Raw genomic sequence first — 12162 nt, 5'->3', positions numbered from 1 at the left:
TATAGGGTCGAGTCCGGGCCATAGAGTTTGACTCGAGTCCAAGTCCAAGTCATTATGTTCAATGATCAGTTTTCAGTTCATTCCAGTTCAACCCACTTCAAACCAACTCTGCTCGAGTGATATAGAATGGCTCGTATTATTAGTATAGTAATTTTGATCAGTTTTCCAGTTTACGGCCCTATTTCCAAGTATCAGGACTGATGGACGAAATACAAATAATGTGGTAGCTTTACTATTCTTCAAAGTTACATGGAATGTCTGTCTTGCCCGCCCTAGTCTCGAGTCATGCACAATGACTCGAGTACAAGTCGAGTCAATACAAAAATTGACTCGAGTCAATTTACACATTTGAAAAAATGACTCGGGTCAAGTCTAGTCACCAAAAATCGCGACTCGAGTCATTACTACCCTAGGTATTGGACCCCAATAGGGTGATCAGTTTTCAAGTTGATGACTGAATTTCGTCAATAATATTGGTAATTGCATTATATTGCTATTCTTTCAGATCTACCGGTAGAGCTGGGGGCACGTAATTCATAATTATAACATCTGGTATGTTGTTATAATTACTTTATTGTATGTTGTTAATTCATGACCTTCCGTCTTCTATATAATCAAAAAATTCTGTAGTCTTCCAAACGCAGCAAACTAAAAGAAAAACTTTCGTGAGACGCACACACAAATTGTCATGTCTTCATTCCTCTGTGAGTGTCCCGGGTGGCATTTGCATTGTGGGGCTCAGATTGAAAGGACCGGACTATTGGCCACGCCGACCAATCGCGGCTATTGACAATGGACACATACCCAAAGTTTCGGCCATGGTTATTCTTTGGTAGCACTCTTTGTGGAGTTTCATGTTGGCCGAAATTGCGTATGTCTTTTGGTGTGTCGTGACGGGGTAATGACCGCCACCGAAATGCCTATTCCTATAAATTATGCAAGATTTGTTTTTCTTGAGGGGAGAGGTATGCATTTCAAAATCAAGCTACTTCGAGACAATAAATCATTAGGCTCGAAGAAAATTTTCAAGTTAATTAACTCTCTTAAAAATACTCTATAATAATTTACGTGGATTTACGAAATATTTTGTGTCCCCTTAGAGCTCGCTCCCGGTCCTATTGGGGAGTTTGGGGTGCGGCAGTTACGGACCTGGCAAGAATGCAAATCGTTGGGTGCGAGGAATAGTCCCCAATAGAGTTGGGCAATGGGCGCATTATGACGAAACAAGCAAATGACGTATGATTTAAATAGAATTTGTTATCTCATGCGACCTTTTCATCGCAATCCTCATATTGTCTTGCAATATCTCTTCTGAAATTAGTTCTAAGACGCAAAACAAATGTAATCGTGAGTAATCGTGATTACTTTTGAAATGTAATCGTAATCGTAATCGACTACTTCCTGATTTTGCTGTAATCGTAATCGTGATCGTAATCGCGGGATTCACAAGTAATCGTAATCGCAATCGATTACATTCATGAAGTAATCACCCCATGTCTGATCTAAAGTGATATTTTCACACTCTGTAAGTTGTGTATGTTTCAACGCGCTGTCACAAATCCCGACAATAAATCGTATCAATTGCTGGATTCAATAGTAACGATATTGTGATATACTGACTCTACACTTAGTCATTTCAATTACCCGTTGCGAATCGGGATAATAAAGCATTTTGTATCGGATGTTCAATGTATGAATAATGGTATTATTACATCTTTAGCGCTGTTTATCGCAAACGATAGATTTTAATAATTGTACTGGTTGTTGAATGCAATAATACCGATATTGTTGTTTCATCTTTAGTCTTGGTTACTGGAAACAATTACATTTGTAAAATATTTCCTGATATCCCAAATACACTGCGCGGTTTGTACCAAGGTTGAATAATTTTCCAATCAAGAACATTTCAGACACGCATAGTTTTACAAATTGATGTTTTAATAACCATGGTAGTGAAAAGTTGGTTGCTGTCATAATAACCTTTACCAAAACACCGAGTCTAATTACCGTGAATAATTTAATAATCAAGTCATGGTCGAGCATTACAAATATACGTCATATGTCAAATCACTGTGTCAATCCTTATGTTTACAGTATGATGACTTTCAATGTAACACCGGCGTTTGATCGTAAGAAATGAATTCTTAATTATGTTGGTCAGACTTTCAAATGTCGTATATTCAAAACACATGTTAATCTCAAGTCACCTGTCTTACAAAATATATCGAGTAATAATACTTTGCCTTGCAGAATATACCGCGTAGTAATTCCTCTTATCTTACAGAATAGTAACGACTTTTAAAGTTGAATAAAAAAGATGTGTCGTAGGGATATGAATACAACCGAACTTGTTATGGATTTTAGGTTTTAGTGTTGGTATGGACTCGTGTATGCTTGGCTGCTTTTCATACTGATACTGTTTGAGTTGGTTGGGTAAGTTACAAACGGATTTACTTGATAATGTTTTTGTGGTTGACTCTTTGAATATGGTAAGATGGTAAGATGTCGAGACGTGATACTATTTCCGTACACTCAATTACAACAATACATAACCAGATAACTTGTTCAAGATTTCTTTAGCTCCAAATCAATATGTGAATAATCAGTTATTGTGACAAGCTGAAATGTCGTACCGAAGTTGCGAGCGGGAACAGTGGGCGCTTGTGTAAATGCGAAGACAGCGATGGTGGTCGTGTGAATAAATTAATCTGAAATACAACGGAGTGAAAGTTTACCCAGCCTGTCTGGCAATCCTACTTCAAATCGCGATATGACAAAGTAGGTTGAAATATTTCGATTCAACTCATCGCATTGCAACTCGATCGCGTTATGTGCAAGCGGTTGTCAAGTTGGAAATGTTTTCAACAACGGGCAATATTTCATTAATTGACTCTATTTTGTGTAGTAACACATTAAAATATCGCGATAGTATTTACTGAAACTGACAAACGGAAAACCAACTCGCGAATACAGTTGTACGGTTTCATTACTTGTTTCAAATCAATGTGCGTATAATTTCGAAATATGGATGGGTTGAAAGTTGGTAGTCATGATTGTCAATCTATTTCAATTCACACTATGTCAAAGTTCAAATATTTCATTTTTGATTATCTCAGTTTACCTGTGGTACATCTGACGAACGGATTTAAAGTTGGCAAATTACCAAAATGATTGAATATTATCGAGTTAGAGATAGTTGGTATTGATTCTATAAGTGTTAAAACAGCGGCGTGGAATGTGTGAATGATCCGGAAACGGAGTTGAAAGTTGGTCAAGTCAAGTAATATTCAGTTTCAAAAGGATTATACTCTTAAAAAGATTCGAGTTATACCAACAATTGACAATTTGATTGTATTCAAGTCGCCGCCGTTGTGGTTCTGTTATTCGTTACCCTTGTCAGTGATCGTATGATTTTACAATTATTTCACGCCTATTTGAGTATGCGGTACCCGTACAAAGGATTAGGGTTAGGACGGAAATAAGTGGCAATTTGTTGCTATTCAAGTTACCGACACTGGCGGTTCTGTTAGTCGTTACTTGTTAAATATTACCAGCGAAATCAAGTTCTGTGACAAACTGATTACTAAAATTTCACCGCGTGAGCGATCGGTATGCCTGTAACACCAAGTCGCGAAAGATGGTTATGTCTGAGGTGTTATCTTGTGGGCGATCGTAGGATTTTACAAATATTTCACACCTTTTTGAAGTGTTAGTATGTGAACGCGGCTATTGTAGGTATTTGAATCGCCGTCTACGTCGGCTCTGTGGCAAACTAATTACCAAAATATTACCAAGCAAGTGATTCCTAGATTTAGCAAACTATTTCACACCCTTTTTTGCTAAAAGTACGACATGCCACCCGCAGTCTATACCGAAAGTACGAATCACCGCCACGCCCATAAGAACACATGGTAAATCAGTAGAGACCCTGTAAGAATACATGACAGACGAATCACCGCCGCAGCCTATACCTGAAAATACGACTCACCAACGCCGCCTATACCTGAAAATACGACTCACCAACGCCGCCTATACCTGAAAATACGACTCACCAACACGAGTATTTCAATACGAATCACCGCCGCAGCCTATACCCGAAAGTACGAATCACAACCACGAGTTTTCAATACGAGTCACCACCGCAGCCTATACCCGAAAGTACGAATCACGACCGCGTCCATAAGAACCCATTACGAATCACGGCAGAGAGGAGGGTCTGAAAGTACGAGTCACCACCCCGGGTTTTCAATTCGAGTCACCGCCGCACCCATAAGAGCCCCATGCAAAAAAGCGCGTCATGCGAGCGATCATATATACTACTTACTTGCGGTCAGGCGAGGCATACGCGTTGGCACGTAAGGATGAATGAAAAGCAATTGTGAAAACGTTCAAGGATTATAACACGAATTATAGTTATTTTTATTGATGCTCCTGAGTGACTAGATTTAAATCATTTCACACCCAGAATTTGCATATTTATTGGTCAGAATATGGTGCGTAAGAAGATGTGACGCATAGACGGGCCAAGTCTCAATTGTGATAGCGCAATTCATTAAAATCAGCTCAGACTTTATAATAATTAGTGTATAGTCGAATGCTATTGTAGCACTAAACCCGGAAATCCGAATATGATTAATGTAACTGCACCAGAACATCCCCAAAATCACGATGGAAATTGGAATTTGGCTTTGTTACGTACAATTACAGCGTAGAGAACCAATGACCAGGTAGATTATATATGAATTTGCCTCACACATTGGTGGCTAACAATCCGACAATCGCAGCGCAGTGAAACCGACTATGTGGTATGAATTGTGTCGCTGTGACGGCCAACATGTTTTTGCTGAGCAAATACATTCCCTTGCTTATATTACTGTTACGTATTTTCCATCAACTGATATGTGTTGTAGCTTCTTACGTACCCTACGCCTGTAGACTGCTAAAGTGAGAGGAACTAAGCCGTGAATTGTATAAGCTACCATGGTTTATATACTTTTGTAAATCACACTCTTACAGGGTCATTGCCTCACCGCACGTCACAGCTCAATACCATCGTTCTGAAGTTTTAAGCATCACTAAATGCATGCACCGGATCAATCAAGTACTATAATATTTTCATAAATTCTTTATGAAGAATTTCAACAATTTCAACGCTGAAGTAGCATGAAATCATGAGCTTACGCGAAAATAGTAGGTTAGGCTGGACAGTGGGCAGCGTCAGGTGGTTCAGTGCTGAGTTCCTTTTTATGCCGCCAGAGTCATCCACTAGAGTGGTGCGAAATCCGTTTGCACCATCCCTAGTAATTGTAACTTTTTGTATCTTATATGCATGCCATCTGTATGGAAGTACATTAAATTCAAACATCTACTTCGTGACACGGCCACGTTGAATCAAAATAACCGTATATAAGCCGGACTTCGTATAGGGCAGGTTTAACATGAAGATTTCACAAACTAACTGTGTAACTAAATGAATGATTGTCACCCTTAGGTGATCAACTGTGATGTTTTTCGGGAAATACAGTTTTCTTAAGCGATTTTTATGCTGCCTATGGTGGATTAATCTCCTATATTAGGTTTCGACTCGTTCGTATCATATCAGTTTTTTCACAGTTTAGTGGTGTTTTGAGGTGATAAAAACATTCTAACTGATCTCTAAATAGTCTGATGATTCTATGGATTTGCTTCTATATCTTGCAAGCCTCACGCAGTAATCATAATGCATAATATATAAACCCATTCACGGTAGCCCCAAGCATTTTAGTAGTGTTTGATATTTACATACCTTTGCATTCCATTCATGGACTAGTTAGCGTTGGCTAGTTAGTCGAATTCAATTTTCCTTGAGTAATAGATATCGTTCCACCTTAATATAATTTTTTTATTTATTCAGATGCTACTTTTCACCTGAAACCGGTTGAAGACGATCAGGTAGGCAGTGCTATATATGCAATATATTATACAAGTCATCATCACTGATAAGGATTCAATACAGCAGTTTCCAAAGTTTGTTTGTTTGTTCGTTTTGGGATATTCATGGTGTTTGTCGACTACTATGGTCATTTACACCAGGCCGATATTTTTCTTATTTTCCGTAACTGCCGACTTATAGCACGGCCCACCTCTAGGCTTTTTGTAAGACACCGCTTACGCGGATGAGGTGGCGAGGAGGAGCCTAGCTAAACCTCCAACACTTAGGTATCGGAATTCGGAAGTCGACCTCGGTCGGACTCGAACCCGCACCCATTGGTGTTGCAGCCGCGGATTATACCACTGCGCTATCTCGCCACAATTTCCAAAGTAGTGGTCGCGATCCCAATGGGGTCGTTTGCTTATAATCTGGGGTCGCGGACACGAAAATTAAATATCAAAGACTATTAAAAGAATACTAATTAGGCAGATTCAATCGGCGGCTAATATTTGAATATTTTAGTTCATTTGTTATATTAAAAGAAAATACGACTCCCTGAGGAATGTGAACCAGGTAAACAAGGTATCAGATCAGTCGCAGCGTGATTTTAATGCGCCGCCGACTATAACTTAAGATTTGGCGTCTGGTCATCACTATGAAGATTAAAGTGTCGGGAGTAAAATAAAAATCAACGCTCGACGCGGTTTTATAGATCGTTTTCTGTCTTTCGCGCGACGCATCATTCCAAGTAGAAGTATTTGTATATACTTCTATTGGATATAGATAGAAATACTTCCAAAACACCTACGCAGGCCTACTTTGCGGTGGTTTTGATTTAGTTTCTTAATCTTAGTATGGTAGTTGATGAGCTCACAATTGCTATTAATGCGCACATGTAGTTGCTAGCTTCACACATAAGCCGTGAGTAGGTTTGGGCGAAGGTGCTGACCATTTTTTAGTAACCATCACGCCTAATTGATAGAGTGGTCGCGCAATATTTTCAAATCGAAATCTGGGGTCGCGATCATTAAAAGTATGGGAACCCCTGATTGAATAGGATGCTATCCGCAATGGAAGTGTGTAGAGTTATTGCTGGCAACAAGCCCTCGATAACACACCAAGATCTCAAAATAAGGTAATGCTATGAAATATACCATGGTTGTTGACAACCGCACTGTGTGATCGATAGCGTCTGCACTGCTGACATGTTGATGTCGGTCATTTCCATAATCCATTTTTGTAGCTGAAACTTTACAGTAGTAGTTGTTGTTGTTATTATTTGTGGTATTCCATGGCGATTTCCTACTACAATGGTCATTTATAGGGATGGTGTGAGCGTGAGGTTCACGTTCGCGATCGGTATGTCAACTTTTTGGGTTCGCGTTCGCGAACGATTATTGGTAGGTTCTGCACTGTGAACCTTTCTCATATATTACGATTTTTCGCGTCATTGTAACATATTTGGTTAAATTCTTTGCATTTCCACTCACTGCATGGTGCTGGCAGTACGAAAAGAAATTCAGCACTGGATGAGCATGCACTTTGCTAATTTCCTCATTTTATTGGCTCTATTTGAAAAGTATGCTTCAAATGTGCAGCTATCCGTTTGAGAATATTTAGTGACCCTCTGCTGTGAGCAAACGATAACACTACATGTTGCGAAATAGCCTAGGGGTTTGAACCACATAGCTGCAACACCAGTAGGTTGCAGTTTCGAGTCCGACCAAGGTCGACCATGGAATCCCATCCCAAGTTTTTTTTCTAGGCTCTCTTCGCCTTCTGACCCGCGTACGCTCGCCATAAAATGCATAGAAAGGGGCTGTGTTACTGGTCGGCAGATAAGGAATCATAATAAGAATATTGGTCTGGTGGAATTAATGACCATTGTAGTCGACAAACACCATGAATGGCACAGACAATAACAACAACGCTACATCTACGTAGTAGTGCGGATCTCCGGTCCGACTCCAATCCGGTTATTCAATTCTCTGGTCCGGCTCCGATCGGTCTCCGGCCGTATCAGGAAAAAGTGCAAATCCGGCTCCGGCCAAAAATGAAAACCTGGTTCCGTGGTTCCGTGAATTTGTAAATATGGCTCGTTTATTTTCGCACTGGCTTGGCGGCTACTTGCGTGTGGTTGGTTGGTAGTTATTTAGTTACAAACGTCATGCATTTCCATGAGGATTCCGGTCTTGTCAAAAAAAGTACTGATCCGGCTCCGATCCGGTCCTGCAAAAATTGAAAATATCCGGCCGGATATCCAATCCGGCTCCGGTCCATGCTCCGCACTAGTACGTAGTAAGCGAATTGTACTTATTCCACCAATCAATTATATTGACATCAATTAAATTGATGTGAAGAATACATCGTTGTCTAATGTAACAAATATTGTAGGCGTACGGGATGTCTCATGAGTTCATACGTATATTGTATCATGAATATCAAATTCGTCAAATTAGGGTCTTGGATATACTGAATAACTTGGTGTTGAGGGTATATCTGTAGCAAGTAGGCAACAGAAACCGGTTTTTCACTCTGATCAATATCAATGTAACAGTAGGATGACACCAAGGATACATTATCCGGTCTAGCCTACACCCTTGTGGCATAAACTTATATTTCCTTGCAAATTTTAGTCGAAATTATTGGCAAATCGACGGAAGATATTGATTGTTCTAGTTCAGTAATTCCAAACGTGCGCGATATCGTCACCCAGTGGGCGATTTTGCGAAACAAGGGGCGAAAATGTTAAAACGTTCAGTGAGATATTCACGATAGAAAAACACAGTGAGAGAGAGAGATCAGATTCATTTCGCCTGCACCATCGGGATGCTTTGACGATGGAGATGCGATACGACCTTTAAGCAAAGTCATCTAGTCTGCATCACTGACGGCCTATTCTGGATATGAAGCGAAAAAAGTTGACTCAACGGAAAGCAGACGCGGAAACCGGTTTTCCGAGCACCTACTACTTCAGAATAAAGGCAATTTTTTAGTAAATTCACCAGCGACCAGAGTTACGTGAATAAATTCCCCGATTACTGTCCTCTTTTTCAGATCCGTAAATATGGGGGTGGGAGGGGGGGGGGGTAGGGTGAAAATTAGTGTCGAGATTGATAGGGGGCGATGAGTCGAAAAAGGTTGGGAAACACTGTTCTAGTGTATTTGGTGATGCCTGAAAAGAACGCATGTACTTTTATGTCACTGGACTGCTGTCATAATGTGGCCTGAGTCGTCGCTAGGTAGGCTATCGTGTACGCTGTACAACAGGATGACAGTTATATTGTCATAAAATATTCAATGAATAAAACACCAATAATACGGGTATTTTCTATAGATATTGATAAATTTTAAATTTTAAACATCGGGGAATTTGCACATATGTTGCTCGAAAATATACCGCGAAACGATAGGTGAGGCACAGTCGAGCCAAGCCTCACCTGTGATAGCGCAATCCATCATAAATAGCTCAGAATTGATATTAACTGGTATTCGTTGAATGCTGTTGTCACGCTGATTCTGAAAATCTCGACATTAATAACGATAGAGCACGAGAACCCCCTTAAAATCGCCAAGGAATCTGAAATTCGACTTTGTTAAGTGCAATGGCAGCGTAGAGAAACAATGACCAGGGGAAGCAGAGGTGAATTCGCCGCAACCACTGTAAGCTAACTATCCGACAGTCGCAGCGCGGTGGTACAATATTGCGTCGACATCGTATACCGACGGTGCAGTATGAATCGTTTCAATCAGATGGCCAGCTTGTTATGCAGAGAAAATTCATTTACTTACGGATGTAGCTGTTGTATATTTATCCATCCACACCTATATCTTCAATTGTAGAGATTTTCGTCCCTGTGCGTGAATGATGCTAATGTGATAACAAATAAGTCGTCGACGGAATCAGCGACTATTTTGGGTTTATATTTTAGTAAATCTAAATCTATACGGGTGTGTGCCGCACCAGTCATGTACGTCACCATACGTCACTGGTCATCGGTGCTCGGTCACGTTCGCGTTCACACCGAAACTTTGAAATAGGTTCGTGGTCACACGAGCCAGAACCTTTTAGGGGTTCGCACCATGCGTTGTCATTTGCACCAAACCGATATTCGTTATTATGATTCCGTATCTACCGACTTGTAGCGCGGGCGACATCTAGGCTGTTTTAGGACATCGATTACTCGCATCAGATGGCGAGGAGGAGCCGAACACCTGCGTATTCGGGACTGAAAATGTGCTATTTCGGCACTGCTTCATAGAATAACGCCTAACTCATTTCACCCATAACCATACTGATAGTTGAGTGCTACGAATGTATTTTATGTGCAATAGAACTTCTCATTTGCATATAAACTTTCACTAAAATATATGTGTTATATTGTAGATAAAGAAAAATATGTAGGAAGGACTGATCTCCTCGATGCGAAATTTGGGCAAGCTTTGACATTGGGTCGGAGAAAATTGATGCGAAAGGCACGTGGGCTCCGTGGACGTGAATTTCCTGACATTCTCTGCAAGAGTTTATTGATCACATAAATATTTGAATACAAAGACCCACACTAGACTTTGCAATGTTAATATGATTGGATTGAATTGGATCACAATTTCTGTGCGTTATCGATTTCTGTGCGTTATCGAAAACTAATTCCAATCTGCCACAATATTTTGTCTTCGGGACTGCCCTTTCTTTTAAATGAATTTAGTCAGTATAGATCAGGGGTCACCAACCCGGTGCCCGCGGGTACCAGGTAGCCCGCGAGGACTAGATGAGTAGCCCGCGAGTCCATTCTAAAAATAGGTGGAATAGTAGCATTTACCAATATTCGTCAGATTATTAACAGTGTGCTTTCAAATATATAGATTGATTGATTCAGCTATTCTTGCTTAAAACACACTAACATGTATAAACACTTAAAAATATATTCAATTACAATTAGTAATATATAGATGTATGTGATAGAATCACCAGAAATTCAAGATACGTCGCATTGCCTACACAGGTGACATGACGTAATGCCGTCCACGGTCATCTTGAAATGGTGGGGGGTTCCGTTACGATAGCTCGACGACCAGGACAGTGCCAAAGTAGTAAACATTATTACTATTCGGAGCCAGATAGCCGTGAAGTACTAGCAGATTTTCAGTATCTGTACCCATTACGTATTGCATCTTTTGGCACAGCTTGTTTCTGTTACACTCAACGCTGTTTAATATACCATGTTTCTAAATTTCTGTAATCGTTGCTGCTGTCCGGTATAATGAAATATTGTCCTTTCTGGATGCTGAACAGTAGGAGCTTGAAATTGTAACACTGCAAAATGACCCCGACATCCCTGTGCAGCAAACGTTTGGTGCATTGTTGACACGGAAAAGTACGGTGGTTATGAAGGTTGCAAGCGTCTATGGTTCAACTTATCGTTGTGAATCAGCCTTTTCGGACATGGAATTCATCAAAAACAAACACAGAACACGCTTAAATATTGCACATCCGGAACACTCACTCAGAATTGCAGTGTCAAGTTAAATACCAGAGTACAGCGCACTAGTTGATATCATACAATGTCAGGCTTCCCAGTGACTGCTATAGAAACAGATAACATGATGTCCAGTCCTGCCCAGTGCTATGAATATCAAAGCAGAAATTCAGTGTGGTACGGGTAAACGGCGGGAGTAAATAGTAGCTCGCCGCTTCAATCATTGGGAAAAAGTAGCCCTCGGTGGCAAAAAGGTTGGTGACCCCTGGTATAGATTGTTATATAACAGTGGTCGGGAACCTTTTTTGGCCGAAGAGCCATATTGGCCCTATTTTTTCCATCTCAACTCCCAAGGAGCCATACATTCCAATCAACTGTTACGTCACAATTGAAAATTCGTGACGTCATCGTAGCACGAATTCGAATTCACTACATGGGATTCCTCGTGTGCGCCATATTTTCTCTGAAAGGACAGGTATTTATTGTTCGAAAATATAGCTCGATACGAGAGATAAGGCACAGACGGGTCAAGCCTCAATATTGATTACGCAATTCGCAGATATACCTTGATATTTATGATAACTGATATTAATGGAATGTGACTATCACACCGATTCCGAAGATCTAAATACTTCTCAATTATAAACGAAGTATTCGGCGGTAACATAACGTTGCGCTGCACGCCTACAATTTATCGCCGGTACTACAAAGAGCTATACTTACCAATCAACGTGGATTATAGCTATGGCATTGTCTGTAATTCGGGTTTGCAAT

At 40.3% G+C, this 12162-nt stretch overlaps 1 protein-coding gene across 2 annotated transcripts in view; it reads left to right on the top strand.

Moving 5' to 3' along the window:
• Positions 1-10617, top strand: part of LOC145435801 (uncharacterized) — a 51657-nt gene extending 41040 nt beyond the window's left edge. Inside the window, exons 14-15 of one of the 2 annotated variants that reach the window (XM_080313074.1) lie at positions 5894-5931; positions 10299-10617. In XM_080313074.1, coding sequence (XP_080169200.1) covers positions 5894-5931; positions 10299-10316 — 56 coding nt within the window. In that variant the 3' untranslated portion in view covers positions 10317-10617. The remainder of the gene's footprint in view (positions 1-5893; positions 5932-10298) is intronic. The other variant, XM_080313073.1, reaches the window with a different exon arrangement.
• Positions 10618-12162: the final 1545 nt, after the last annotated feature.

Source organism: Botryllus schlosseri, chromosome 3 (assembly GCF_051294905.1).
Source record: "Botryllus schlosseri isolate E-star chromosome 3, Bs_hap1, whole genome shotgun sequence".
Taxonomy (NCBI): Eukaryota; Metazoa; Chordata; class Ascidiacea; order Stolidobranchia; family Styelidae; genus Botryllus; species Botryllus schlosseri.
The sequence above is the reverse complement of the archived record's forward strand: the minus strand, read 5'-3'. Positions and strand labels throughout refer to the sequence as shown.